Source organism: Leiobunum rupestre, chromosome 6 (genome assembly GCF_980474605.1).
Source record: "Leiobunum rupestre chromosome 6, qqLeiRupe1.1.hap1, whole genome shotgun sequence".
Taxonomy (NCBI): Eukaryota; Metazoa; Arthropoda; class Arachnida; order Opiliones; family Sclerosomatidae; genus Leiobunum; species Leiobunum rupestre.
Window position 1 is genome coordinate 55572668 of NC_143389.1, and position 26576 is coordinate 55599243.

Below are 26576 nucleotides of genomic sequence, written 5' to 3' on the forward strand. Positions count from 1 at the left end.
TATCTACCCAAGGATCCTATATGTTACAAGGATATGAGGCGAGGGACGAAAAATGGCAGCGCCGGCGGTGGGTCATGCGCGATAGAGAATCCGACTTTAGATTCCGTCAAGGACAAAACATGGAGGAAGCACCGCCAAAATTTGTCCTTCAGGGAATAGAGACAATACGTCCCACGTTTAGAGGCTCTCTTAATATCGACGGCGCTGCCGGCGTTTTGAAAACATGGGCTGGCCGGAGGGCTACCTATCCTTCTAACATATAGGATCCTTGATCTACCATTAGCGTGAAACGAGTATAAGCAGACGACATTTAAAAAATATATATTTTCTTTGTAAGATAGGTGACGCCACCGACTAATGAAAACTGTTTCCGTTCGTACATGGTTTCCAGAAAGTGTTCCTCAGGACCACAGCCACAGCAGATATAAATTGTGGCTCTAGAAGTGCTATATTCCCAACTCAATGGTCGACAGTCAAAAAGTCGATTCATCAAATTTATTTCCATTTTTGTGCCGTCATTTTAAAATTGTCACTTTACGTAAAACATTATTTGTTGACCTGAAGGGACCACATTTAGTAAGTGTAAATTTTATAATGTTACCAATAAAATTAATTGGCTTAATTTAAAAAAAAATTAAGATCCTTATTAATGAAGCTTACCTAGTACCTACCGGCATCTACTAAGCCTTACGTACCTTCAGTTTCAGATATGAGTGTTTATCAGAATGCTGGAAGTGATGATAGTGGATTCCCTCAGTTAGATCTTAGTGGAAAATTAATAATTAAAGCGCAGCTTGGTGATGATATTCGTCGAATACCAATTCATAATGAAGACATCACCTACGACGAACTTGTGCTAATGATGCAACGAGTGTTTAGAGGATATCTAAGTAGCAATGATGAAGTAACAATAAAATACAAAGATGAAGGTAAGTTAAGGAACACGAACTACCTGTCAAATTCTGTGGATGGTATAAATATTATTCTTTTCTTTCAGATGGTGATTTGATAACCATCTTTGATAGTTCAGATTTATCATTTGCAATCCAGTGTAGTCGCATCTTAAAACTAACGATTTTTGGTAAGCTTTTGGTCCATATTTTAACTCTATAGAATTAAATTTTGGTTTTTGCACAGTTAACAGTCAACCTTGCAAACTTCAAAACGAGGATGTTAAGAAGATTCGAAAAGATCTTCAATTCATAAGAGATAGAGTGAATAATCTTTTAGATCAGCTTGCTCCTGCAGTAATGGACACTGCCACATTAGGAAAAGAAACTATTTCCCATTCTGAGAACAACAGTCAAAACAATGCTGTTACCCGAAAAGAGTTCGATCCTTTACAACAACAGCAACAACAGTTACAAAGCGGTAAAGATCAAGTCACTTCTCCCTCAACAAAACCAATGAAAGAAGGTACTGGCTTGTTTTTTAGATTGAAGCTCCATTACTTATACTTAACAAGTTTTATTTCTTTCAGATGATGCTAGACCCGACACACCCGACAGTATATCGAGTTTAGGATCTGCCAGCAGCCACCAAAGAGCTTTGCAACAGCAGCAGCAGCAGCAGCAGCAACAACAACAACAACAGTTGCCACCCCCGAATCAAGGATACCCTCAACAACAACAAAATCAATCTGCATTCATGCCAAATGTCCAGTCTCAACAAGGCTATCATACCGGTTACGCAGTGCAACAAGATCCAAGTATGACTTTAGCGATAATTAATATTGATAAACGTATTTTATCAACTAGTTTTTTTACATGCAGATCAGACTCCAAGGGGTTATACACCTGTGCAACCGGATAATTCTCAACAAGATCCAAGGATGAAGCAAGATCCACAAGCTCCAAAAGCTATTTATCCTCCTGGAGCAAACCCTTACGCGTCTTCTGGGGGACAAAACTATCCTAATCCGGGTTACGGCCAGCAACCACCTCAGCAACATCAACAGCAACAGGCCCCTCAGCAACCCGGACCTTATGGCCCAGTCCCTCCAGGACCACCGCCCCAAATGAGGTATCTTCAACAAAATTATTAGAGGTATGCGGTTAATCGAACTGTGTATGGACCGGAATTTAGAATTAAAATGAATCGATTAATCGTTAATTTAAATAGCTGATATTTGCCATTGGTTAATTCCATCTTGGATTAATAATAGGAACACTGGATATGGCACTTCTACCTTCCCCACGGCAATATCGGGCATCTCTCGCGGTGGGACAAATTTTTCTGCGCATGTGTAATTCACAATGCTTGCTTTTTAAAAATACGGTTGATCTTTGGCTCGCGAATCGCGTTTAACGAATTTCGGGTAATGGCTATGTAAATTAATTTAATTTATGGAGTTTAGGAGTGATTTAAATGCGTTAAACTTACCAAGAAATTATCACTAAAAACGTACAGAAAAAAATATACAACAAAAAAATCCTTAAGCCTAACGCCGTACAAGCACGCTTCAATCACAACAAAAACAAAACACTTGTGCCATATTAAGTTAGTCCCACCTTGATGTGGAGCGCTGGGGAGATTTGAGAGATGCCTAAACGCGCAAGTGACATATCCAGTATTCTATATTATTAATCCAAGATTCCATGGTGAGTAGAAATTAAATGTGTAAAAAATATTTTATTTAATTACTCGATAGTCAATCTCGCATTGAAGACTTCAGAAAATCAAAAAACATTGGTAACTGAGAAACGAAACTTTAATAGCAACCAAAAACCGCATTCCTCTACTTTTTTGAGAAAAACGAAATTTCATTCGATATTTGTTACACAAAATTTCATTGGTGCCAGGTACGCCCAACATCCCCAACAACAACAACAACAACAACAGCACCCTCGGGGTTCATTCCCCCCTGTAGCACCTGGTGGTGGTGGTAGTGCACCCTCTCCTGTCGTCTATCAACAATCTCCCCAACAACAGTACCCTCAACAACCTCAGCAACCACAAGGGCCCTACCAACCACACCCTAGTGTAGTTGGAAATCCACCAACTTCAACTTCCCCCAGCCCCACACCGGGTAACCCTTATTCACGTGGCACTTCAGGTTTGCCTCACGCTACTGGGGTGTATCCCAGACCAGCTCAAAGCTACCAACAAGGTTACCAATGACTAATTGAAGGTTTAACTTGCGAATTGTTTTAGTTTGTTAGGCAGCAATGTTAAAATTACAATATCTTAGCTATCTATGCGATTCAAAATAATCTTAATTCCGTTCCTCCATTACTCTACTTTTTATGCTTTCCAACAAAAATGTTACTATATTTATTCATTCAGTTTGGTGTATATTAAAAAAACGTTACTTGTAAAAAATAAGGACCCATTTTAATCCTTATTTAATTAAATTTCTGCTAATAAAGTATTTTAAATAATCATTTTTCTCATTATTGATTGTTTCCTTCGCAAGGATTTCCCATGTTATTACAATGAATCTACAAATTTATATTTAATTGCCCAGTTCAGCTAAGAGAAGAAGCAAATTCGGTAAAAATTCTATAGTTTACTACAAATACCAGTAGAGGATCTAAATTCGTTCAAAAGCTTTATTGGCGCTAAAACATCAAAAGCAGTGGGTACCCAGGCGGGAGCCGGCTCCCTTCAGAACATATGGATACCACAACCTAGGGCCCCCAACCCCTTATAATTAATTTATGGGTGCGCCTCTGCTCAAAAGACTAAATGTTATGCGATGTTATGTGATTAATTTCAATCAGAATCATCATAATCCGAATGTCGCTTTTACATTGAGTTACAAAACTAAGCCTTTAAGCTTTATAGTATGATTATAGATCTTTTCCAATTTTTGCGTAGCAAACTTGTGAAAAATGAATTGGGATCGAGGGGCTGATCACTATCCGTAATCGCTGTACTGACCGTATTAAAGTGATTACGTAATCGATTACAAACTTTGCATTTCCAAAGGCTGTAATCGGTGTACAGAATTTAAGGAAGTGGTTAGCCCCTGGATTAGGATTTTCTGTAAGCGTTAAGATCTTCCCCCTGGCCTTACCCTATCTATTATCCCTGCTTTTCCCATCTTCCAAGCCCTTTAAACAAACCAGTATTATTATGAGGGGTGCTATCCTCCACCTCCCATTATTCAGCCCCCTCCCTTTGACAATAGTCGCGCATGCGTAATAACGCCTTTGATCGGCGCCGCAGCCGGTCTCGAAAAACGCGTTTTTTCGCCGAAATTCATTGGAAAGATTGCGCTTATCTAACGCGAGACACTTCCCATTTTCTTAAGACGTAATTTTTAAAATATTTCGATAAGAAATCGCTCGAAACGTCTTGTTAATCAAATTTGATCGTCACCTTTCGCATCTTTATTCAATTTATACCTCGTCGGGAATTTCGGAAAGCGCATCATCAAACCTCGTTCTTCCTTGGTAAATATACTTTTCCTAACTTCGTTCTAAGTTTTAGGCCTTGGAATATTTTTAATTTTAGTTATGCCGGTTACATGTCTATTTCGTTATCGAGTTTCTGAAACGTTTGCTTCTGTAGTTAATTTAATTTTCGTATTAAAATGGTGAGAGTCTCTCCATGGTCTGGCGCCTCCGAAACCGGCATTAATAAATCTAGATGAGTAACCTGGCTAAGTGCCAAGATATCGATTAAAACAATTTATAATATTTTTCTTTTAAAATATAAGTATATTACAACTCGGGAGAGGGTTAAACAGAAGTTTAAATATATATTATTGGGCCATTAATTATTGGGCTGACAGCCTGACCGGATGTTCAGTTTGCTAGGCCGGTCACGGTTTCTGTCCCTCTCTAAATTAGATCTCGGATTCTACAGTCTAATAAGCTTAATTCTCGCCCAGCCCCAAGTTGCGAATTAAAAATATACGTGTACTTTCTTTTGTATATTTGGAAGAAAAAAACACCCGCAAAACTGCCGATTTATATATACATGTATAAATATATCTTGAAAAACACTAAATATTTTAAAATAAATTCCTGGTTTTATCAATTTTTGCGAAATTTCTTATGACTTTTCTCAAACGCTGGACGACTGTCGCCATCTGCAAAAACTATACGCAATTAAAAAAGTTGCTTTCCCCTTGTCAATAGATGAATGAAATACGCGTATAATTTCTAGTTTTTAATTAATTTTGCACAACGCGTAGATTTGTTTTCATACATAGAAAAGTAATCATTAACTAGACGCACCCACAGACTATGATTATCTAATTTAGCCTTAGGGTTTAATAACTTCTTTTATTTAATTTGTTTTATCAGAAGTATATAATACTAATACGAAAATAAGTAACTATCCCTGAGCGGTTTAATTTTTACATTTTACATTGTTAGGTGGAATAATACATCCGGTGCTTTTTGAGCCGTGTATCCTTCCGCGGTTTGACGGGTAAATAGTTCCCATTAGAAATTACCTCTAGCCCGCGAATGTACGTATAATAGCCCAGATGGATACTAATCTCGTACGAGATGAGATATATTATATACTTCTGGTTTTACGATTCATTTATCACCCGCTCCCCAATTTAACGGAATAAGGGTTTCCTTCTTTTCTAAAGATTATAATTGTAATTAACCAGAGCAGGAATATATATATATGCGGGCATTCCAAAATAAAGCCAGGAAACCAAGCGATTGATGTGGGTTTTCTTGCCAAATCTAGCATCTATAATTAACATTTATAATACATTCGCGCGACTCTATTCAAAACCGATTCTCAGTAAAGCATAGCTCCAAAATGTGGGTAGCTAATTTTTGCCTCATTGGAAATTCCCTCTTAGACCTACACTCTGACTAATATCATAACTGAAATGCTTTTCACGTTCCGTAATCATGTATGCCTACACTTCTCTTTCTCCCTTAAATTAGTTCCATTTCACAAACGATGTTAGAACGACTTTTATCTTTTTTTTTTAAATACGACCTTTACAAAAATTAAACGAGACCCAGTTAGTAAAACTCTTTTCAGTCTCGATTTACGATACACTCGAATCTACGGAGGAGGAAAACAACGCGTTATATCTCCTAGTAAAAAAGTAGAGGTGCGAAAAACGCTACTGACGCGCAAATTTAAAAATTTAAATGGTCCATAAAGAATTTATAACACTAGGTTAAAAACGTAAAGTCGGTGAGCGTTAAATTTTAAATTTTAACAGACATATATTGTAATTTTTATTGTCATTCGTTCGCGACAATAAAGAGGGTATGCAGTTATTTTAAAACTACATTATTTACGTTATGGAACGGCGGGTAATTTTGGATTTTTCCCTTTTCGTCTAGGGAATTATAAACATGTCGTCTCCGCAAAAACCGACAACGCCTATCGAGAAGCTACGCTACCAATGTCTGCAACGAGGCGCATCCGGAATAAAAGGATTTGCCAGGTAGGTACCCACCAGGGGCGTCTATGCCCCCCCCCCCCCCTTCACCGGTTCGTTTTGTGTTTCTAAATACATTTTTATCGGCGATTTTCGTTAACGGAAATGGAAAGCGGTTATTGGCTAATTGAGCGCGCCATTACGCCGGAAGTGAACGGAGCGATAAAATAAGTCAGAAATTTGGATAAATATTGTTCTCCAACACGAGTTGTTGCCTGTTTTGCAACGTGTTGGGCACATCGAAGATAATATCGAAATAACTGCCTATTTCTTGCCGGAACTCAGAAAAAATTAGGCACATAGTTACCATGGTAATTAATTAGACCTTTCTGTAAAGTAACGTTGGTCTTATTGTTTTGATGTTGCTGCTGCGTCATGGGTGACATATCGATGACGTTTTACTACGAAAAACCCTGAACATAAGAGTAAATTCGACGAGGCACCCTGTTTTTCAGCATAAACCGTTACCATGGTAATTAGACCTTTCTGTAAAGTAAAAAATTATCAGCGACTTTTAAAGCCATTAATTCAGGTGGCCGGGTTACAATGCGTAGGACGAAAACCCTGGACATAAGAGTACCCTGTTCTTAAGCATAAACGAAACTGAACTGTATTTCGGGACGAATGAGCTACATAAAAACAAGCTTATTTTATTGAAAAGCCTAAAGAATACAGAGTTCTCTAATATATTTGGCCGCACTAAAACTTTCTTTGGCCAAGTTTTGAAGATCGACTTTTCTTGTTCCAACTCCCCTGTAGCTAATTAAAGTCGGGCCGACGTCGGCAAAAGGTACTAAACACTAAAGTCGGACAACGGTCGGCCGACCTTTGGATTTAGGGTCCAAATGTCCTAGAGGTAAAAGGGTCGGCCGCCTACAAAACGTCGACTCTTTACCGCCTTTTAATAGACCTAAGAACCGACTCCGAAACGACGTCATCCCGACTTAGAATGTATTGTATAATTACGTCGAAACAACTTATTTTTTGATATTTTAAGTGACTGAAAATGACCAAATAAAACCGTAAATATAGCTATATACATGTATGTAGTTGGTCAAGTCCCATGAACGGGAGTGAAACAATGAGTTTATTTTCGTCAATCGGAAAGCTCTTGAATCTAGAGTACAGAGTTCTAGAGTTTCTTGGGGCTTAGTAAAAAGTAACGATTAAATCTTCATTAATAATTAATACATGTTTAGCTATACGAATGTAACCTACTTGAGCTGAGATATTTTTAATAAGGAAACATTTTCAGATTGAATATATTATCTTTTTCGAAAAAAATATAATACAGAAAGGAAGTTATTTGAAAAATATTTCAATTTGTTTTATTAAATCGCCAAAGTTTCACAGTTTTGAGCGATTAATTGGCAAAGCGCGACCATAAATCGACTCTTTGTGCCACAGGGATAATAATTAAATGTAAGAACTATTTTAAGTCGGATAATGGTCGGCATACCGACCATAAATAGTCCCAAAAAGGATTTACGGTTTTAGTGTCGAAAAACGCTCGGACGTTTTTAGGTCGGCATTTGGTCGTCGACTATAAAGCGACTTTTCGACCGTACCCCGACCCTAAAACGACTTCATGTGCTACAGGGGCTATTTAATTTTCTTACGCTTTATTTTAATGAACGAAATTAAATGCTAATTATATTATTATATTTTATAATTTTATAGTAGTAGAGACCCGTTTTATTTTTAAATTAAGAATAATTTTCTTCCCGGAGTTAACGCGCGAAATTTCGGGTACTTCTCGTGTGATTTTGAAGAATGAAATCGGGGTGTTTTCATGTTCGAGGCGGCATCGGTAGACGTGTTTGTCTGAAGTACACAACCTCATCGTTTCCGGCGACTAGATGGATTTGATCCCGGAAGGTCTGGTGGTCGCTGCCATTCGGAGAGCGGATTGTGCGGCCTCGTTGCCATGGCCACCGCAACCTCCCCGTCTCCATTTCCTCTTAGTGTAATAGCTCGCGTGGTTTAATAGCCCACTCGAGATCTTTCTGTAATCTTTTAATGTATTAGTACGAAACAAACGCGTACAATTTGGCAATAATTACCCACGATATTATTCGTAATCGGTTGCTAAGGAAACGTATGAAATTCAGCTGATAGCCTTTGCTGCTAGAAATAATAGCGCCATCTACTTTTAATACCCGTCACCATATATAAGTTTTCAATTTACCCCAATACCGTAAATATGGAACATGTACAGGCTGTTACAAAAGTCCTCGACAATGGGAGTTTTTGCATTTATCTTAAATTTTCTTGAAACGTGTAAACGATAGAAAAATGAAACCATAAGCAATTTTTTATACTTTTTTATTTCCTTTCACGTGGAGTTGTCGTATTTTGCAAAGCGATAATAGTTACGGCGGAAACGCCAGATGTCGTTTTTGACCCCTGAAACCGGCTTTTTCGGATTCAGGGTGGTTGATTCATATTAGGAAAGTGTCACTGTCATTGCTCTACCACCAACGGTTGAGGAGCTATAGCCGGTTGCAATTTTCGATTCCATTTGGGAAAAACTAAAAGACGTCAACTATCACTTGTGGCAGTCCCCCGATAATGCAGAGCGTTTCAACAACAATTAATATTGTATAGGAAAAGATACGAGAATAGAAGCAATGAAAGTAGAAAATAGGTGAAGTAAACTGTAATCAGGAATTTGGGGCAATACATAATACCCACCCCTACGTGTTATACGTAGAGTGAAATGCGGTGGTTTTTGAGGAATTATCCCACTAAAAGTATACACGCTTTGGTAGTGCTTTAATTTTTCATATCTACTAGAATCTAAAACCACGTACCTCATTATTAAGAAATTATATTTCAATAAATATCTAAACTATAATGAAAATAATTAATTTATAGCTCGGATATTGTTGTTTATATGTTAATTAAGGGTTCATTTAAAATATAAACATTAAATATGAAACAATAAAGGTTTCAAGTGTGAAAAACTCTTCAGAAAACCTAAATAGAAGAATTGGGTGTTCCTACTATCGTTCTAGACTAGCGCCATGAGCGAGAAAAGAGAGAAGCTATGGCGCACCCTACCAAACAAGGAGGATTCTACTCCCTTTAAAGGATTTTGAAATATTCTGTGGTCACCCTGTTTCCCGCTATACCTCGGATGTGTACAACCATAAGTTTATCATTGTAAACTTATGGTGCATCGTATCACGGCTTAAAGAGTGTATAAATCGTTTTGAAGATTATCGGTAGTAATCTTGAGACCAGTAATTTAATTTCAAATTTCGATTTCACAGTCGACCAAATCTGCACTCGTGGGGTGCGTCTAGTTTGTCATGCTGTGTTCTGACAGAAAGATTTTTTCTGAGTCGGAAAAATTCTTAGTGTAAGATTCGAAACAGACGCGTTTCTTTTACTAAGAATTCTTTACCGCATAAAATTGATCTACAAAATCAAAGCAAAAAGCAGGGGTTTCTGTTAGGCCTTGGCTTTAGAGCACAATTTTAAATGAGTACGTACTAAAATAACGGGTTAAAAATTAATGTTCAATATTGACGAATATTACTTACCATTCACCACTGTTTTACACGTTAAATGGTTACGGGATCGTATAGTATCACATCAATATCAGCAGTACTAGCATTTGCGGTTTTACTCTAGTCGATTGGGGCGAGATCTATGACGTCAGAGACATGTTCGGAGCGAATATCGAGCAATCAAATGCAAAACACTATTAAATCGTGTAGTTTTTGGCTGTCGCTATCTGGTACCCAAATGCAATAGTATCATAATAGGGTCTATTTTTTTCCGCAGAACGTTCAGAATTATGGACGATAATTTGGACAAGAAATTGAACAAGGAAGAATTTGAGAAGGGTCTTAGCGAGTACGGGGTCACCTTGAGCCAATCGGACATCGACACTCTCTTCAACGATTTGGACAAGGATGGCAGCGCCACCATCGACTTTGAAGAGTTCCTCAGGGCCCTCAGGGTAAGTTTGTCGTCCATAATTTGCCATGTATCCCATCCATCGTGAATCAACTTTATCGAAATGTCGTATCAAGAATGTATTTAGCTATACCATAAATGTATAATATTGTTACATAAGCGTGACACTATTCTTCACATGCAAAAGTTTTACTGAGAGCTATCAGCTAGACTTAATACCCAAGGCACCACCTTAGGCCTAAGTCATCAAGCGACTTTTAAAGCCATTAATTCAGGTGGCCGGGTTACAATGCGTAGGAGGGTGGTAGCAAGCCCTTCATGCCACGCGAGCCAACAGCTCCCTACACTAACTATTACCGTTAACCTCCACAAGTTTTTATGGAAGGGGAAACCAAAAAGCTCTGGGAAAAACCCCTTTAACCAGTGGGGAGATAATTTGCAAACTTAACGCGGAAGGAGTTGTTCCGAGTTTTCACCTAGAGAGACTGCATTACGGGCTTCGTCGCCGTTTTGCGTCCGCTTGGGGGAGATTTTCTTCTTGTGATGACGTCACTCCGTTACGAGCTCTCAGTAAAATATTCTTATGGAACAATATTATCAGTGATGCCAGATTACGAAAATAAAATTTCTTTTTTCAAAACAATAATTCCCTAGCTTTCCAAAAGCCGAAAAACATTCCTTATTTATATAACTAGCCCTGGGATAAGTGGTTTTAATTGTTTTCAAAAAAATATCCATGTATTCCCATAGTATAGAAAATAAAGCGCCATCTATATTCTCAGCTAGGCTAATACCCAAGGGCCAAGGCACCACCTTAGGCCTAAGTCATCAAGCGACTTTTCAAGCCATTAATTCACGTAACGCCTATAATAAGCGCTAATGCATTGTTAATTATTGGCTTTTGTTGGACCATGATATTCGATATCGGTAAGTGAGCAAAACGACACTGTCACCGTGATTTTTAGAATTTTTTATTCAATTGTACTGAAAAAAATGTTTAAGATACACTCGATTTGATTTCTAGCTGATGCGTAACCTTACTCTTTTGCGTGTTGCGATTTTTCGCTAGTTTATCTTTATTTTATTCTTAAGACTCGAAACCTTTTTTGTTTGTTTGTTTTGACGCGATGACTAACCCTAGATTCCTACCAAATGGCTGAATTTTTTTGCAATATATCAATTGATATATTATCCTCTGTTGTATCTGCGTAGTTAGGCAAATTTAAAATATTTTAAAATTTAATAACAATTTTTTTCCTCGTTTCACTAAGATCAAAGTGTAGTACCTTTCGCGTAAATAAATTAGAAGTTTTTGTCCGAAGTATTTGTTTTGGAAATTTAATAAGCTTTTTCGGCATTTGCCTAGTATCAACAAAATAGATGATTTAGTTTACAATATATTTTGTTTGAATTTTAAAAAAAGCCACGTTCTTTTTTCTAAGATCAAAATGTAGTTTAATAATTGGTAGTATCTTTTCTCATCAAGAAAATGAATGACTTTATATAAAACCTTTTTTTAAATTTAGTAAAAATCTACTTTGCGGTTTGGCTAAGATTTCTCATCAAGAAAATGGATGACTTTATATAAGACCTTTTTTTAAATTAATTAAAAATCTACTTTGAGGTTTGTCTAAGATCAAAGTGTAGTATCTTATCAAATCAAGAAAATAGATTATTTCTTACAAAACCATATTTTTTTAATTTTCTTCGTCGTTTGGCTAAGATCAAAGTGTAGTATCTTATCAAATCAAGAAAATAGATTATTTCTTACAAAACCATATTTTTTAATTTTCTTCGTCGTTTGGCTAAGATCAAAGTGTAGTATCTTTTCGCATCAAGAAATTAGATGACTTCGTATAAAACAATTATTAAATTTATTGAAACTCTTTCGAATCAGCCGCCCATGTCCGCCGCCAGGATATCCCTCATCGAGCAGGCTTTCAAGCGTTTGGACAAGTCCGGAGACGGCGAAGTGACCGTCCAAGACTTAAAAGGCGTCTACAACGCCAGGCATCATCCCAAATACTTGAACGGAGAGTACACGGAGGAACAAGTCTTCAAGGATTTCCTCAAAACTTTCGACACGCCAAATCAACCAGACGGAAAGGTATGGGATTACATTTTCATTTTTTATACAGGGTGTCCACTAAAAAGCGAAAAGAACTAAACAACTTTTTTTTTAATTTCAAATTTCTATGGATCATTCCTCGTGCAAAGGTATATTTACTAGTGTAAAATTGAATGACCTTGAACCATGTCTTCAAGGTCATTCAAAAATATCTCCATAACCGTTGGGTTTACGGATTTGATTCCAATTAGAAAGCTGTCGCTCGCCATATTATTAATTCAAATAACTTTAATTTGACCAATCAGAAGCCGATAAATTGAAGTTTAATGAATTGAACCTGATTTTTGTAAGATTGGTTGTCATGACAACAAGTTTTAGAATAATTTGCCTCCGTCGTTAAACGAGCTCAAGCATGTAGCGAGCCGACGATGGCATAATTGAGCCGTTGTAAACTATTCAGTATTTATTTGATTTAGTCGCATTAAAATTTTATCAGATTAGTTAATTATCAAACACTGAATTCATTAACCTTCAGTTTATCGGATTCTTATTGGTCAAATACAAATTAGTTAAACTAATAATATGGCGAGCAACAACTTTCTAATTGGAACCAAATCCGTAAACCCAACGGTTCTCGAGATAGTTTTTGAATGACCTTGAAGACATGGTTCAAGTTCATTCAATTTTACACTAGTAAATGTCCCCCTTCAAGAGGAATATTCTATGGAAATTTGAAATTTAAAAGTAAAAAACGTTCTTCAGTTATTTATCATTTTTCGGTTTTTAATGGACACCCTGTATAAAAACAAGATGGACGAGCCTAAATGCGCACTTCACATTACGGTGATTGCGCTTTCATTTTTATAATTCTCTCCTCAAAAAGCTAAACTAAATATCGTGCAGCACGCTTTACTGTTCAGATTGCCTAATTTTACGCAAATATCCCCCCCCTCCCTTTCATTTTCACATTTAATTATATACCTTTTGCCTTTATTATATACGACGAAATTGGTACCCCTAATTTTTTATTCAGTGGGCCTCTTCGCGTAGTACTTCTTTAAGGAGAGTTTAAGTTATAACAAGTTCTTAAAAAAACCCCCTTCGAGGCAGATGCGGTATAATGAAGAACCGTAGAAAATATATAAGAGGAATAACAACTCTAGCTTGGACAAAGTTTTCAAAAGGAACTCAGCTAAGGGGTTTGCTTCCGCTCAATATACATCAATAGAGGACGTTTAATTCAGGGTTGCCAATGTGAGATTTTGAGCAATTGTTTCGTGTTTGAGGGAATTTTTTATGAAAATGATTTTATTTAAAGTTTTCGTTGGATTTTTTACTGTAGTTTACTTCAAAATTTAAAAGTTCCAAATTTTTTAATATCCTTTCATATGAAATGAAGAGGTAAAGTTAATGAAAAGGCGGCGCAAAAATCGCTGAAAAAGAATTTTACAAACTTTCTGTCAATGTGTTTTCTACTCTGTCTACATTTACTCTAATCACCTAGGCCTTGAATCAAATGCAGTTGACAAACAATCTTCTGCAAAACGTTGACTTCAACGCTTTGCAGACGATTGTTTGTCCACGGATTGTGTATTCACTATCCGTGGTTTTTCGCAGTAACTTTCCCTTTACTGAAATTGTCGTCTGCTCAACGTAACCCTCCACTTGGGGGTGTCGAAGGCAAGGATCGAACCGAGCCTCGGCCTCGGTCCGAGGGTGGTCTAAATATAGCCGAGGAACCGAGGATTTTTTCGCTCTTATTAAAAACATGAACAACTGAAATTTTGGCCCATTTTCTACCGTAAAATTTATATCTAAGGAGAATGAATATGTGGAGACGATCGTCCGGCTACCGGCACCTTGAACGCTTTTTCCCCTGTCTTGCGCGGAGAAGGAGTCAATACTCGAAAGTTTTAGTTTTGTAACTTTTGTTTTAGGTTCTTTTCGTGGGAACCGTCGATAAGCGAAACGTGAGGGGGCGGGGCTGCTTGGAGGGACGAAACATTTGATATTAAAAGTTTTATTTGGAAGCTTTACTTATCCAATTGACCATTTAACCGTTGCCTCGGCCCGAGGCCCGAGGCAGTTTTTCAACCCTTGTTCGAATTTCAATAATATCTGACACATGCGCAGTTTGACAAAAAAAAACCTCTGCGACCATCCGAATAGTTATTTTAAAAGTCGATAGATGGCGGGGCGGTTTTTTTAAACTCTTTTTTTTTGGGTACAATATCCTGATTGTTTTTCTCCCGGTATTTGTCGCTTTAAAAATTCCTTGAAAGGTCTGTGACGTAAGTTGTAACCAAAGTGACGTAATTCTGCGATTGCAACATTTGTTCCAAAGGTGGCGCTAGTAGTCGAGGGTTACGTTGAGAAGACGCATTTTGAAAAGAATCAGCACCACGTCATCTAGCGACTTACAATTCCTTTAAACAGGTGGCCGGGTGACAATGCGTAGGAGGGTGGTGGCAAGCCCTTCATGTCATGCGAGCCAACAGTTCCTTACACTTACTATTACCGTTCCTTACACTTACTATTACCGTTCCTTACACTTACTATTACCGTTCCTTACACTTACTATTACCGTTCCTTACACTTACTATTACCGTTCCTTACACTTACTATAACCGTTCCTTACACTTACTATAACCGTTCCTTACACTTACTATAACCGTTCCTTACACTTACTATAACCGTTCCTTACACTTACTATAACCGTTCCTTACACTTACTATAACCGTTCCTTACACTTACTATTACCGTTCCTTACACTTACTATTACCGTTCCTTACACTTACTATTACCGTTCCTTACACTTACTTTTACCGTTCCTTACACTTACTATTACCGTTCCTTACACTTACTATTACCGTTCCTTACACTTACTATTACCGTTCCTTACACTTACTATTACCGTTCCTTACACTTACTATTACCGTTCCTTACACTTACTATTACCGTTCCTTACACTTACTATTACCGTTCCTTACACTTACTATTACCGTTCCTTACACTTACTATTACCGTTCCTTACACTTACTATTACCGTTCCTTACACTTACTATTACCGTTCCTTACACTTACTATTACCGTTCCTTACACTTACTATTACCGTTCCTTACACTTACTATTACCGTTCCTTACACTTACTATTACCGTTCCTTACACTTACTATTACCGTTCCTTACACTTACTATTACCGTTCCTTACACTTACTATTGCCGTTCCTTACACTTACTATTGCCGTTCCTTACACTTACTATTGCCGTTCCTTACACTTACTATTGCCGTTCCTTACACTTACTATTGCCGTTCCTTACACTTACTATTGCCGTTCCTTACACTTACTATTGCCGTTCCTTACACTTACTATTGCCGTTCCTTACACTTACTATTGCCGTTCCTTACACTTACTATTGCCGTTCCTTACACTTATTATTACCGTTAACGTCAATGTTTTTATGGAAAGGGGAAACCAAAGAAGTTGGGGGAAACTCCCTATAAACAGCAGGGAGAGAACTGGTAAGCTTTCAACGCGGAAGAAGTTCAGAGTTTTCACCTAGTGCCACGATCTGGTATCGAACCCGCAAACCACCCCACCCAACCCCCAGGAAGATAAATCTATGTAGTTGCTATTCCTTTCCTATATTTTCTATGGATGACCCTACACGTTCGACGTTTCCCGTTTTCTGTATACTAACGTTTATGCTCAGTACGAAATAGATACAAATGAGACGGTCGGCGCCTTCGAAAATATAAATCAGCTAGTTCGCAACCCTTGTTCTTCGTGACGAGATTCGATTTAATATTCCACGAAACGTTTACAAAGCCTAATTCCCATGAAATAATGGGAGGTTTCTCGAACTTCTCCTATTGGTTTATCGACGGCCACGAACGATCGACTTGGTTGTAGCGAACGCTTTGACATGTTAATACTGTATTAAACTTTTGCTACAGTGTTTTTTGGGGTTACATTACACGCCCCCACCAAAAAAAAAAATAGATCAGGTCGAATTTCGGGTCGATACGGAAACCTTTAGATACACAGACAGAAATGGAACAATAAAATGTAAAGGCGTCGTTGAGTTACCACGCGACTCTGCTTCGATCCTAGCTTGTGGCACCATGTGGCACTGGGTGAAAAAACGTTTCTCCTCACTGGTTAAAGGGGTTTTCCTCCCGAGTTCTTCGGTTTCCCCTTTCCTCTAAAACTTATTATTGGTAATAATAAGTGTGGGGAGGTGTTGGCTCGGGTGGCATGAAGGGCTAGCCACCACCCTCCTGGGCAATATCACCCGGCCACCTAAATTAAGGGCATTAAAAGTCGCTCGATGACTTGCGCCTAAGCCGATTATGATTATGATTTGTCGCCCTATATCACATGTAACATAAACAATCATAAGTATGCCTTAAATGGATTTTCTTTAATGAAACCTTGTTCACCGGATATGACGTAAATTACGTCACTTCCAACTCCGTGACGAAATACGCGTCATCGACTTTATAGAAGTAAAACTGAAGTTAGTGAATTAGAAATCGACCAGAATTTCATGCGATTCTACGTTGTCCTTGGTAGCTTTACCCAACCGCCTGTATATTACTGGTGGAATTTTCATTGACGGCATTAAATAAGCGAGTTTCGATAATATCTGACCCATGCGCAGTTAGACGAAAAAGTCTACGAGGATGGTATTTTGACGTTATGCTTATGCCCATCACTACCAAATTCCAATACGTATTCGTTATTGTCGCGGAATAAAGATGATAGCGGAGATACTAGCGCCATCTCTTACTACACCTATAAACTAGAATTAAAAATTTATTGACGTCAACATAGAGATAGAAAAGAAATAGAGGCACTATTGTATCTGGCGAAGTTGACCGCGAGTGTCGACCCCTTTTAGCCAATGCAGGAAGCCATCAGATGGGCAGATTACGTGGCGCCATCGATGCGCGGTGAAATGAAATACATTATGCCTCTTTGAAAATCAACTGTCATTTGATGAAACAAAGAAAGGATAGATGGCGTTGCAAATTCTGCCCATCTCCTCTTTCATACATGCGCGAGGGGGGGATGAATTTTCCCGGTAATCTTCCCTCTATTTCTTTTCTATCTCTATGGACGTCAATAAACCGCGAATTTTAATTTTTAAAGGCCTAAATTTTTAATAAAACGATAATGAAGTTTATGGTTATTTCAGATTATCAAGGAGGAATTCATTAACTACTATGCCGGAGTTAGCGCCTCCATCGATACTGACGCTTATTTTGATCTCATGATGCGAAATGCTTGGAAGATATGAACTCTACCTCAAAATAATTTCAATGTTTTCCAATTTTTAAAACTCCCTCTCGGAAATTAAACAATGAATTGTTGCCCTTTAGTATTAAAATATAAAAACTTAATTGTATAAAGAAAAGTTAAAATTTCGTCAAAAAAAAGGCTTTCAATATTGTTCACAAAGTTTCGCAAAAAAGGCCCCTTTACGCCCAAATATAATATTTAAACTCTGGTAACTACTTAGATATGTTAGCCGAGGGGCTAGCCACTTAAATTATCTGCTGTAAAAGTAGCAGGATATTGAAATATTTATTTCTGAAAATTATAAATATACGAAATTTGTAAAATAACAAATAATATTAGAAATCTCAGTAAATAAAAAATATTCAAAATGTTTGAGCATGGATTAATTAATTTAATCCATGGTTTGAGGTATATCAGAAAATCTAGAACTAATTTTGGAAATCAGTGATTTGGTGTAAATTATTTTCCAAAGTGGCTATCCCCTCGAATTTGGTTACTTTTTTAGGCGCAAGTATATAAACTAATATTGTTTTACTATCACAAATTTAGAACCAAAAATGATTTTAAAATGAAAAAAAATTTGACGCTCAAAATTGTGAAGGAAAAATATATTAGGTTCTACCCTGAATTTATTTAGCACATCAAATATTCAACCGTAACACCCTAATCAATAGGCGGAGCCTACTAATAACGTTAACTCTGTAATATGGAATCTCTAGCTTTTGATGGGTTTAAAAAAAGGAAGGCTTGGTCCAAAGGCAGCGCCTGGAGAAAAATGGATAAAAAAGACTGGGCAAAATCATCATTCCTTCAACAACATACCCCTATAGAGTAATGGCACTGTGACGTCCTAGTACGTCATTCATGCTCTTTCCTATTGATAAAAAATTTGTGACTAAAATGGCCGCCATGGCCAAAGCTACGGGGTGCTACTATTTTATTTTTATCACAAAACTTTTTAAATAATTTAAAATTTCTTTTTTAAAGAGGGAGTAGAGTTGAATATTTGCTGATTAAATAAATTCATGGTTCTACCAGGTAATTGATGCTACCCGTTTGAAGAAGCAAGAATTACTACCTAGGCCAAATTGAAACAGTATCGCCATCAGTCAGGGACTTATTTTAAAATATTTTTCCTTAACTCTGGAATTATGAATCTACTATTTCGCTATTTATGATTTATTAAAAAAATAAATCCTTAAATTAAGATTTTAAGGAGTTCAAACTAAATGAAGAGTTAAATCGAATTTCTAAGTATAGGTTTTCTCGAATGATTAAAAAGTTCTTACGACCGATACTAGATGGCGCTATACAATTTATAAAATGGAGGGTTTCCGTTTGAGGAGGGCTTGGGTAGTTGATCATGCTAGGGGCTGGAAAGTAGACTCGTACGTTCTCAATAAACAAATACGTTCTTGATATTACGAGTGATATAAGCTACACTGCCTTTTGAAGTAACACTTAATATTGTAGGGCCAACCAGGCATTTTTAAATTTACAGTTTAAATAAATAAGAAACTTCCATTAAAAATCAGGTTATTCCACTAGTATTTTTGTAATCATTGTCCTCTAGTCAGAGCTTAGACTTATAAACTGTATGTCCAATTCAAATTAATATAGCCTTCTATAACGTAAAGGGTGGATAGTTAAAAAATAATATTTTAAAAGTATTAAAGGGACTAAAAATTTTACTATTTTTTACCGAAAGTATTGGAATTTTTTCTTACTTGAAAATGTTGCGCGTTTTTTTAATCAGCTTCTTAGGTTATTTTTTTATGTTTATTATTCAAAGTTTAAAAAAACATTCCTTTATAACGATAAAAAATTATTTAGGTAATTTAGAGGTTTAGGGCTTTCCATAGGGAATATAAAAAATGGTGTTTTGGAAGAACGAAGTATTTTTTATATTTTAGGCTAGTTTTTCATAGGGGATTTCGCCAGGATTTCTTATTAATGTTAAGAAATTTATAAATAAAGGTCTAGATTAGTTATTAATTACGCTGATGAAAAAATCTTTAAAAATTGTTACTGATTTTTAAGCCGTGATAGTTTTGAGCAAATTGTTACTAATAATAGATCCACGAACTAAACATTATTTTGTAAAAGTATCAGCCTATGCATTTACATAGAAACTTTGAAATAAAATTCCTGCCACAATATTGTACTCTGTAACGCTTGAGTATATTAAATAATTGTACTATACACAAAGTAACAACTTGTTGTTTTCACCAATTGTAAGAATTACACACTTCATTAGCCGGCAAGCCAGCCACCCGGCATCAACGTATAAAGTTGAGCTCTCAAAAGCTAACTCAAATATGTTTATTTTCATCAACTAGCCTTTTTACCAAGTTAGCTAGGGTGAAACAACAGAACTATAAACTAGGCTTATAAAATCGGAATTAAACTTCGTTTAGTCTTGGATTAAGAATATACTTAATCCAAGGTTTAGTAAGGCACAGTTATTTTGAATACTGAAATATGAGAAAAAACTTCATCTGAAAAGGAATAAGGATAAAAGACTAAAGCCCAGTTCACACTATACAATTAATTTAGCCACTTAAATGTATCCAACTAATTGTAATCAAGAAAATTGCAAAGTGTGAACAGAAATAGTTGGTACCATTGTTACAATATTTCTGTTCACACTATGCAATTTTCTTGCTTACAATTAATTGGATACCATTAAGTGGCCCAATTAATTGTGTAGTGTGAACTGGGCTTGAATAATATAACCAATACCAATTTCGAGGTTTATAGTACCAAAAGTGGATATATATATATCCACTTTTGATAGTACTAACTCAAAATATAATATTCAACCAAGTCGGTGTTAATTTAAAAAACTATGTAAATTTAAATTGAAAAACACCCAAAATCATTAAAATGGGCAAATGCCCCACTCCCCGGGCCTCGATCTTACAAATGTTAACAATGCCGTTGAGGGCATGATATTTACAATTGATTGACGTATCACGTGTCTTTGTACCTTTAACGTGCAGCGAGAAATCTAGCGAAAACAGGCGGCGGCGGACACCATACGTGAAACCATAAGTCTATAATATTTTCCATAAGTTTGTGACTTTGGAGAACATTTTACTGAGAGCTAGTAACGAAGTGACGTCATCACCAGAAAAAAATCTCCCCCTAGCGAGGCGCTGTCAAAGGCTAAATGTGACGCGTTAGCCCGTAATGCAGTCTGTCTCGTGAATAGTGGTCAGTAAAACATTTGCATGTGAAGAATAGGAAGTGTTACACTTATCGTTGCTGTTCCATAAACACATATTCATATCTTTAATTTGTCTATGTTGATACTGACCTTCAACTTATTAATCATTTATTTCTGAAAATCAAAGAGGCAAATCACGCTGATTGAAATTCCCATTTGACTAAAATAGGTATTTGTTTTTTCAATAGGTAAATAATGCGTAATTTAGACAGAGACTGATTTGATAAGTAAAATCAGGATATCAGTAACTGACAATGACCTCTTCTTGGTTTGGACCCGTAAGGACTGTACAGCCAACAGTAAAAATAAAAACTTCGAAGTGTGCCTTATTAAAAAATAAAATTTTAGACTGGGTATTTAAATTTATTTAGCTAAATATAAATACCATTATGAATACAATTTATGTACAAATCATAAAAGACAATATTTACACAAAATAGACAATTATAAAACTTTCATTAAATTTTCGTTTTCCATTTGTATATATTAAGTAAATTTGAACAATTACGCGTAAATTCGTCACCTGACGTTGTTATTAGCATTGTTGGGGTTGGTAAAAAAGAGATCTTCGATTTGATTGCTACCTTCTGGAAAAATATTCAATATTTTCAAATTTTCCGTGTAGAAAGTTAATTCTTGGGTTACGAGTCTGCAAAAGACGGGGGGGAAATTATAAAGTAGGTAATTAAAGTATTTGATTTTAGCTCGTACCCATGTTGGGGTCCACCGTCGCTGTTAACTTTAAGCCTTACTAAATGAGTTTTCAGTTTCTCTTTGAAGGACAAATGAATTCTACGGAAGATTTCACGCAATTGAGGCTCCGGTAAAAGGTCAGCAACCGCTTCGTGTAATTTCGAAAGGTGTTTGGAGATGGAGCGAAAGGCTGGAGACGGCACAGGGGCTCTAACTTCCCACTTGGAGAGCAACGACTCGATTTTGTCATCCATGATACCAACGAATTTGTTTGATATTTCGTTGATGTGATGATTATAATCCTGTCACGCGCAAATATTTAATCATTTTACATCTTTACAAAAAAAAGCAGCAAAATTGTGAAACTTACTCTAAGCACGTGATCAAAATGTTTGGTAACAGGCTTTTCTTTATCACTAATTAAAACTTCAAAATGAGTTTTAATGATTGGAATGAAATGAACCATCAGTTGCAAACTTCGAGAAGCTAAAGCTGAGGTAAATGGATCGTTAACTGTTTTTAAGTCATTTAACTTGAGTTAATGAGTTTACCCAGATTTTTGGTAGTTATGGTCTTTAAACCGACTAATTGCAAAGCTCCCGCACCCAAAATTAATTGGCACGTTCTTGAATTATAAAATTTCAAAAGTTCAACAAGGTTTCTAGCCATATCTTGCCCAACTATAGGAACATCCAAAGCGCAGTCACAATATTCAGAGATAATCGATAATAGAAGCAAAACAGTCCTTTGAAATGACATTGTTATTAGTTTACTATAACTTTTGGGTTTATATCAACACACCACCGCATGTCTGATATTTTTTATTTTATTTCCTTTGGATATTTTAGATGATACTGAACATTTCTGTGTCAAAAGTGAAATTCTGTTATGATAGTTGTTTCTTTTTTTATGGTTCGTTTGCCCTTTGGTTTAACGGATATCGCGTGACTCACCAAGCCAGCATCTTTTCAATTTTGGTTTTGGTTTCTGCACTCTGCCGTGAAGAGAGGACTTTCCTTTAAGCTGATGACGTGGCTTTAGTTTGAAATGATGTTTCAAGAAGAAATATTGCCTCCTAATGAATTCAAACTCGAACTGGGCTCAACCAGAAAATTAAGACTCGAACTGACGCGAACTAAATCTTAAGGACTCGAGACAGACTTGAAATAAATCTTTAGGACTCGAGTACTCGGGGATTAGACTGGAGACTCGTGAGTACAATTCTCCAGGATTCGAGACTTGACTCGAAACCATAAAAAGAGGACTCGCACACCTCTAATTAAAATCATAAAAGCCCATCGCGTAACCTACTTCACCTACAACAATGAAGAGGGCTTAATTTTGGCAAAAGATAACGCTAAAAATTTTAATTTTACAAAATTAAGATCTCAGCGAATTTTCAGTATCGTCTAGTATCCAAAAAAAATTTAAATAAAAAAAATCTGACATGCGTTGATATTTTGCCAAACTATTTAAGGTATTTCCTCCAAACATACCCAACAACGGCGAATTTTTGGTCCCCAGCTAATAAGTAACTCTGCGTTCCTTCTTTACCCAACTCCAATTGTTTATCGGATTCAACTGGTACAGGTAAGCCTTAATTATGGTGGTAAATTTGATGTTAATGCCACAGAAAACCTGTTACTTTACTATTTATTTTACCTATGTTTTCCAGGGTGTAAACAAGTTTTTGGATTCCAACGGGAACGTCGGCTTGTTTCCACTGTTCACTGTTCAAAATGTTACTAAGTTTGTTACTCTTTTCTTTGTGAAATCGAAGAGTGAATTTTGTTGACTGAAAATGCAGTGAATATTAGAAAATCTGCTTATAAATGTTGTAGAATTACCCTTAATGAACTTAACCATGCTTTGAAGGGCTAGTTTCAATTGGGTAGTTGGTTTTCCAGAAAATTCTCCACTCTTTTGGATGAAAGTCTCAATACACTTCGCTAGGTTGACGAAATCCGCTACTCTCATTTTCTCCACTTCGTTTTTTTCACCCGAATTTGAAGGACTAGTTGACCTTTGTGACAAAATCCGGACACATCTTTCACTGGCTTGATCACAAACAGCGACCATCGCATCTTTCAGAGATTTCGTTAATCTCATATGTTCAGAATGTGATAAAATTGAGGATGAGGGAGTTCTTTCTCCATCTGCATTTGCACTAGCTCCCTCTTCACTTGGACTGTAAGAATGTTACAAATAACTATTATTCTAATTTTGGTAATTGATTTGACTTATTTCGTGGCTCACTTGGGTCTACTATATTCTTCGACAGTCGATAATGGTGTTCCAGCTGCCACGTCAACTATATCAACCATCACAACCTGTAGAGACTGAGTATAAAAAAAAGACAGCGCATTATAACATTCTGAAGAACTTAAGACAATTATCAAAAATATATAAACCTGGACTCTCCGAAGTAAAAGAAGCAAGTTGGAGAAAACCTTGTTTAGCAATTCTAGCCACAAATTGAACTCTAATTTTGATATTTGGCTCATTAATCTGAAAATAAAAACATTAAATTTTACAGATTCTTTTCACAACTACGCGAGATAGTGAAAAACCAACCCCGCATCGTCCTTTTCAACATCATCGTGATCTGATTTGCATATAGTTTCAATCTCAGTTTGTTTAACTATAGCTTTAACAGCAGTTTTCGATTCTTCTTGAAAAACATCAACAAATTCAAATTTATTCAATCGCAACATTCCGAAAACAATGGAGATCAAGCGTTCCTAAGAAGAAAATCAAAGCATGGTATTTTAACAAGTGCTAAATATCATTAATTAGGGGCTACATACCTCTTCCTGAATTCTGAACTCTTCCTCCTCAGTTTGATACCCATTTGAAGCATCAGTAGGCGGGAACGGCCGGTTAAGCCGAGTAGATATGTGACGAACAAAGTCGGCTTGCATCATTTTGTCAATAACAATCTCAATTTCAGCCAGTTGCGAGTTCAAATGACGAAAGCAATGGATTCCCACTAATTCCTGTTCAGCTATATCTTTGGTTGTAGCGATCAAGTCCAAAGCACCAGCAAACTCCGAGGTGGCCAGTAACAATTGTACCGTTGGTTGTGTTTGATGAACCGTTGACATTAATTTCAACTGCAAGGCGTTAATTATAATTAATATTTCAATTTTAAGATTGACCTAAAGCTGGTTATACCTTATTATAAATTAAATGGCAGTTATTTCTTGTTTGCCTCATCTTTAGACATTGGAATGCCTTTTTGACTAGAACATCATCTATGCAACTAATTTGCTTTCTAAGATATTTGACAGCTTGAATATTTTTGGTTAGCTGTTCCATGAGAGCGTCGTGAGAAGTCATGGCTTGAAAAAAAGCTTCGGATTTGAGGGAAATTTGACGAGCAATTTGCACTTCCACAACATCTAAATAATGACTTAGTTTTTCTTGCAGTAACTTGACGGATGATTTAGAAGCTGAATCTGAATCGGAGCTAATTTGACTCCAGGGCAGAACTTGGTTAAATGTTTCTTGATTTTCAAGCTCAAATGGAGTAGTTAGAAAAACTTTAGGAACCACTTCGATGCAGGAACGATTTCTTTCTATGAAAAAAGTACAAAAAGTTTAAATTTAACATAAAGTAATCCTTTCATTAATGTTTCATTACCTAAAATTGCAGCCAATGATCTACTTGAGTTTTCTCCACTAGCACCAGAAGCTTGTTGAGAATGTGCCGCTAAACTTTTAAGCTGTTTGGTCCTCTAAAGAAAAGGGAATTTTAACCAATTGAATAATATCTTTGGAAACACCATTTGCTTACTTTCGATGTTTTCTTAAGATAGCTTTTAAAAAGTTGGCTAGAAATTACGGGTAAATGAGGTGGTGGTAGTATTGAAGCATTTTCTACAAATGTAACGCCCCAAGTTTTGGTAAAAAAATCAGTCTCTCGTTTCATTAATCTGGGATCATTTAAAACAGCGGCTAAATTTTGGGTGCTATCAAAAACAGTCCAAGTGGTATCTGTATCTGATGAAGAATGAGCAGTGCTGAGACCAATAGTAGTTCTCGGGGAAGAAATTCTGGAAGCAGCTGAAAGTGACGGACTATCAGGCCGAGATGGATAGTCCGTAATTCCGAGTGATTTCACTGATAGAAAATAAATTATTAGATGCAAAACATACTATGAAGAGTTAATAATAGGGAAAAACTTCAACCGTAAGAGCTTCAAACATTAGTGTAGCTCAATATTGTGGTTTAAACTGTTGGGGCAAGTCAAAAATATTCTTTAATTTCTGGGTATTTTACTCAGCTTACCGGAATCAGTGCTAGATGATGATGATACCATAATATGCTTCTTCATTATGTGATCCTTGTAATCACGATCACTAACACCTTCTAAAGGAAGCGAAGCACACACACTGTTATTTCCATAACGACATATGTAAGATCCACCTTCTTTAACCGAATGGGTTTCACGCAAGTGGTGGGAAAATTCATAAGCATCACTGAATTTAAAATTACTAGGGCAGTGTTTGCATATCCATCTGTTTGATTCGTTTCTAATCACCCTTTCTTTGATATTTTGACAGGGTAACATAATGTGCTTGAGGAAACTCTAACAGGGTTTGATGAAGGATTAGCAACTAGGAAAACCATTGAACTATCAAAAGTTTTTTAATAAGGGTCGGAATTATACAGACATGGAGTTGCAGTGAGTAATCTTGCTGACGGTTTGGCGAGAGCCTGGGTGACCCGAGCCAGAATAATAAATTCAAAAGAAAGTTACAATTTTAAAAGTCCTCCCGTAAATTTAACTTATTTAAAGCGCACGATATAATTTAAATTAAATTTAACATCAAATTAACCTACAATAAAAATGAAAAATCCTACACATATTCCACAAATGACACCTCTCACCTTCCATCTTTTCGCGAGAATCAATTTCCGGCAAATTGCTTTAAATTATACGTAACATCCGGGACTAAAGAACCAATGATGAACGTTGTCA

At 36.5% G+C, this 26576-nt stretch overlaps 3 protein-coding genes across 6 annotated transcripts; 2 read left to right on the top strand and 1 right to left on the bottom strand.

Moving 5' to 3' along the window:
* Positions 1–480: 480 nt before the first annotated feature.
* On the top strand, positions 481–3383 carry LOC149942661 (protein TFG-like). Of its 2 annotated transcripts, none has more exons than XM_090178707.1 (7): positions 481–576; positions 702–929; positions 998–1081; positions 1138–1416; positions 1481–1708; positions 1773–2022; positions 2802–3383. In XM_090178707.1, exons 2-7 carry the CDS (start codon positions 710–712, stop codon positions 3118–3120), a joined length of 1380 nt encoding a protein of 459 aa, XP_090034833.1. In that variant the 5' UTR covers positions 481–576; positions 702–709; the 3' UTR covers positions 3121–3383. The 2 variants fall into 2 exon arrangements, with proteins under 2 accessions (XP_090034833.1, XP_090034834.1); XM_090178708.1 differs by lacking the exon at positions 2802–3383 and adding an exon at positions 2651–2795.
* An 838-nt stretch (positions 3384–4221) lies between these two features.
* LOC149942662 (calcyphosin-like protein) lies at positions 4222–19827 on the top strand. Of its 2 annotated transcripts, XR_016481217.1 has the most exons (6): positions 4222–4397; positions 6273–6376; positions 10163–10340; positions 12195–12404; positions 17567–17878; positions 18220–19827. XR_016481217.1 is itself a non-coding variant. In XM_090178007.1 (5 exons), the coding sequence occupies exons 2-5, from the start codon at positions 6285–6287 to the stop codon at positions 17666–17668; spliced, it is 582 nt and encodes a 193-aa protein (XP_090034133.1). In that variant the 5' UTR covers positions 4222–4397; positions 6273–6284; the 3' UTR covers positions 17669–19827. The 2 variants fall into 2 exon arrangements, 1 of the variants encoding a protein (XP_090034133.1); XM_090178007.1 differs by having other exon boundaries at positions 17567–19827.
* Positions 19828–21264: 1437 nt separating this feature from the next.
* On the bottom strand, positions 21265–26521 carry scat (VPS54 subunit of GARP complex scat). 2 transcript variants are annotated; one of them, XM_090177493.1, is made up of 16 exons: positions 26269–26521; positions 25883–26183; positions 25389–25714; positions 25236–25329; positions 24767–25170; positions 24400–24705; positions 24167–24333; positions 24004–24100; positions 23849–23931; positions 23456–23780; positions 23255–23387; positions 23089–23188; positions 22144–22337; positions 21963–22084; positions 21611–21894; positions 21265–21548 (listed from the first exon to the last, which is right to left on the bottom strand). In XM_090177493.1, the coding sequence occupies exons 2-16, from the start codon at positions 26163–26165 to the stop codon at positions 21419–21421; spliced, it is 3048 nt and encodes a 1015-aa protein (XP_090033619.1). In that variant the 5' UTR covers positions 26166–26183; positions 26269–26521; the 3' UTR covers positions 21265–21418. The 2 variants fall into 2 exon arrangements, with proteins under 2 accessions (XP_090033619.1, XP_090033618.1); XM_090177492.1 differs by having other exon boundaries at positions 25883–26521.
* Between the last annotated feature and the right edge of the window lie 55 nt (positions 26522–26576).